Below are 3,591 nucleotides of genomic sequence, written 5' to 3' on the forward strand. Positions count from 1 at the left end.
ATGGATATACACTGAATTATTTATTTATTTATTTATTTATTTATTTATTTATTTATTTATCATACTGAATTTTATTTTTGTTTGTTCACAAGCCTCTAACTTCCATGCAGATATTTTCACTCAATATGAATACCACCCAATAAAGTGTCAGGCACATAAGAGGCATATGTAACAATTAGTTGTTAATTAAATGTTGCACCATTAACTGAGTTCCATTCATTCTTAATTAAATGGCATCTTACTGCATTTCATCCTGAGTCATTAGCCATTACAGGCACCATTACTGGCAGAAAGCATGGGGAAGAAATGTGGAAAAAAATAAAGACAAAATTCTAGGTATTAGAAGCTATTTACATTCTTCAAAGTCAGCAGATTAAAATTAAATGCCTCTGGAAGAAGACCTTCAAGAGAAGGCACTAAAATTCTGTGTGAGTTTTCAATATATACAAGACACATGCTCCATCACATCATTCTAGCATTTGTTGCTGTGTTAAAAACAAAACAAAACAAAAACAAAACAGGAGAGTTGCAAGAACATTGTATGCACAGAGAAAAAATGTGGGAACAAAGTATGAAGTCATGGGCAATCCACTGAGTCTTCTTAGCTATCAGGCCCATCATCTATAAAATGGAAATTAATTCCCTGCTGATGACATAAAAAATCAACAAATAACAATAATAGTTACTACCACTTTCTTAAAGATGTGCAATACAGTCCTCACTTTACATTCATGAATCACATGAATACAGTGGCAAAACCTCAACAAGTTGTTACTATGAGCAGAAACTACAGCAGGTGTACAAGGCCTTTCTCAAACATCTACTCCAAGCATGCAGGTGTCATTAGGGAGTGCTATGGTTACATATCACCAGAAAAATACCCTTTATACCATTTTTATTAAAATAATGAAAGGTAAACTTGCAAAGAATTGACAGTTCTCAACATCTTGTAAAAGGAAAACAGAGATACTGTTAGGTGTTTTGGTTAACATTTTTCCACTTATTTCATATATAACAAAGCATATCTCATTTTCCACTATAAAATATATTTTCTAAAGCTTTGGAGTTTTCTAAGCCACTCATTGCACTTTAAAGCTCATCATTTTAGTCCTGTGAATTGAGAAATAAAAACATTGAATGAGAACATCGTGACCTACAGCTGCTGTGTGACTTCTCAATGACACACAGTAATAAAAAGTGAATCTCAACATAAAAGTAGGACTCCCATCACCCAGCCCATGCTCCTGCATCCTGTGTCTATATCACCTCTCAATCTGTAGTACAAATGGTATCTAGTTTACCTACTCAGAAGAAGATTCTTCTTCTCAAACGTCCTCCTGAATGAATCCTTGACCTCTTTGTTTCTCAGGCTGTAGATAAGGGGGTTCAACATGGGGATCACGGCTGTGTAGAACACAGAAACCACTTTATTGATGTCCAGGGAGAAACTAGAACTGGGACGTACGTAGATAAAGAAGAGTGTCCCATACAGGATGGAGACAGCAGTCAGGTGTGAAGAGCAGGTGGAGAAGGCTTTGCGCCTCCCCTCAGCAGAGCGGATCCTCAAGATAGTGACCACGATGTAAATGTAGGAAACCAGGATGATCACACCACTGAGCACTCCTAGAGTTCCAGCCAAGATGAAAAGTAAAACCTGATTGACCTGGGTGTCTGCACATGCCAGGGAGAGAACAGGAAGTAGGTCACAGAAGAAGTGATTGATGGTATTTGGACCACAGTAAGGCAGGCGAAAGGCAAATGTCGTATGTGTTATGGCGCTTATAAGACCCATGGTATAAGGCCCTACCACCAGCTGCACACAGATTCGCCGGGACATAATGAGTGTATACAACAAGGGCTTACAGATGGCCATATACCTGTCATAAGCCATGGAGGCCAACAGGAAACACTCTGTCACTACAAACTGACCAAAACACCATAACTGGGCAGCACAACCCAAGAAAGAGATTACTTTTTTTTTCACAAAGATGTCTGTCAACATCTTGGGACCAATGACAGAAGAGGAGCAGACATCCACAAAGGACAAGTGGCTGAGAAAAAAGTACATGGGAGTGTGGAGCCGGGAATCCATCCAAATGAGGGTGATCATCCCCACATTTCCCAGAAGGGTGACCAGATAAACCAAGAGAAACATCACAAACAGAACAACCTGGTGCTGGAAGCAATTTGTTAAGCCCACAAATAAAAACTCAGTCACCAAAGTTTGATTCCTAAATTCCATTTCTCTGATTTAATCTGTAATGAGAGAAAGAGTTTTCATTACAATTAATTTATAATTAAATTGTTTTTAAAAATGAATTTGACTTCTTTGGGGCACCTGGGTAGCTGGTAGTTGGCTAAGTAGTTGGCTAAGCGTCTGACTCTTAATTTTGGCTCAGGTCATGATTTCATGGTGCTTGGATTTGAGCACCTAGTCAGGCTCCAAGCTGACAGCATGGACCCTCCTGGGACTCCCTCCCTCGCCTCTCTCTTGGCCCCTCCCTCACTCTTGGGCATGCACCCTCTCTCTCAAAATAAATAAATCAATGTAAAAAAAAATGAATTTAACTTCCAACATTTTTCAAGTTCATAGGGTAGACTGAGAGATCACACTCTTGACTTCTACCTCCAAATGGCCATCCTCAGTATCTGCTATCTGTGTGATACTAAACACTGAACCTCTCTCAGCACTTCAGTTTATTCCCGATCCCAAGATTTTTGAAGAAAATCACAGAAGTGTAGACCGAGATGTGACCTTTGGTGACCTTCTAAAGCAAGTCCTCTAACTGTGCCAGATCCCATTTATTAAAATTCCTACATTGCACAGAGTATACTTTAAGAAACATCTTCTAGACAAAAAGCATTATGTGAATTTTTCTGAACTCAGGCAAATACCTTATCTACCCTAACTGTAGGTTCAGGGTATTAGAAATGTAACTTCTTTGCCGATTCCTTTAGACTCTAGATAAACAGTCAGTTGTGGTGTGTAAAAGACAGACTTGTGATTCCAAAAAGGAGGGCAAGCTCATACCTGGGAGGATGGCTTTGACCAGGGATTAAAATCTTCCACAGGATCTCCTTGGTGACACCTTACAAACAGCTACATTCCTCCAGTCATTGGTGGATGTACCCATTAATCTCATCAAAGTCCATCAAATTTGTTAGTTCATCAAAGAATAAACTAGTTCTTAAATATTGAGTAAGTGTTGTAACCAATTAAGTACTAATAGGAGCTGGGAAAGAAAATCAATAATTTAGGGATGAAAAGAGCACACATGAGCATTTATCCCAAAGAAATGAAAATTTATGCCCACACAAAAGCCTGTAAATTTTGTTGACACAAGCTCTATTCATAATGGCCAGATATCTGGAACAACGCAAATTCCTACCATACATAAATGGTTAAACAATCTGGAATGTCCATACCGGGGAATACTATTCCGTAAGAAAGAGGAAAAAATATGATACAGATACAAGCTTGAATGGGTCTCAAGGTCATTACACTGAGTTGAAAAAAAGCCCATCTCAAAGTTCGGAACTCTATTTTTACATTATCTTCTCAGAATGGTAAAATTATAGAAAGGAAGAACA

At 38.5% G+C, this 3,591-nt stretch overlaps 1 protein-coding gene across 1 annotated transcript; it reads right to left on the bottom strand.

Annotated features, from left to right (window-relative positions):
• Positions 1–1,297: 1,297 nt before the first annotated feature.
• On the bottom strand, positions 1,298–2,242 carry LOC115525715 (olfactory receptor 1002-like). Its single transcript, XM_030333017.1, has one exon. The coding sequence runs from the start codon at positions 2,240–2,242 to the stop codon at positions 1,298–1,300; it is 945 nt and encodes a 314-aa protein (XP_030188877.1).
• Positions 2,243–3,591: the final 1,349 nt, after the last annotated feature.

Source organism: Lynx canadensis, chromosome D1 (assembly GCF_007474595.2).
Source record: "Lynx canadensis isolate LIC74 chromosome D1, mLynCan4.pri.v2, whole genome shotgun sequence".
In the NCBI taxonomy this organism is placed as follows: Eukaryota; Metazoa; Chordata; class Mammalia; order Carnivora; family Felidae; genus Lynx; species Lynx canadensis.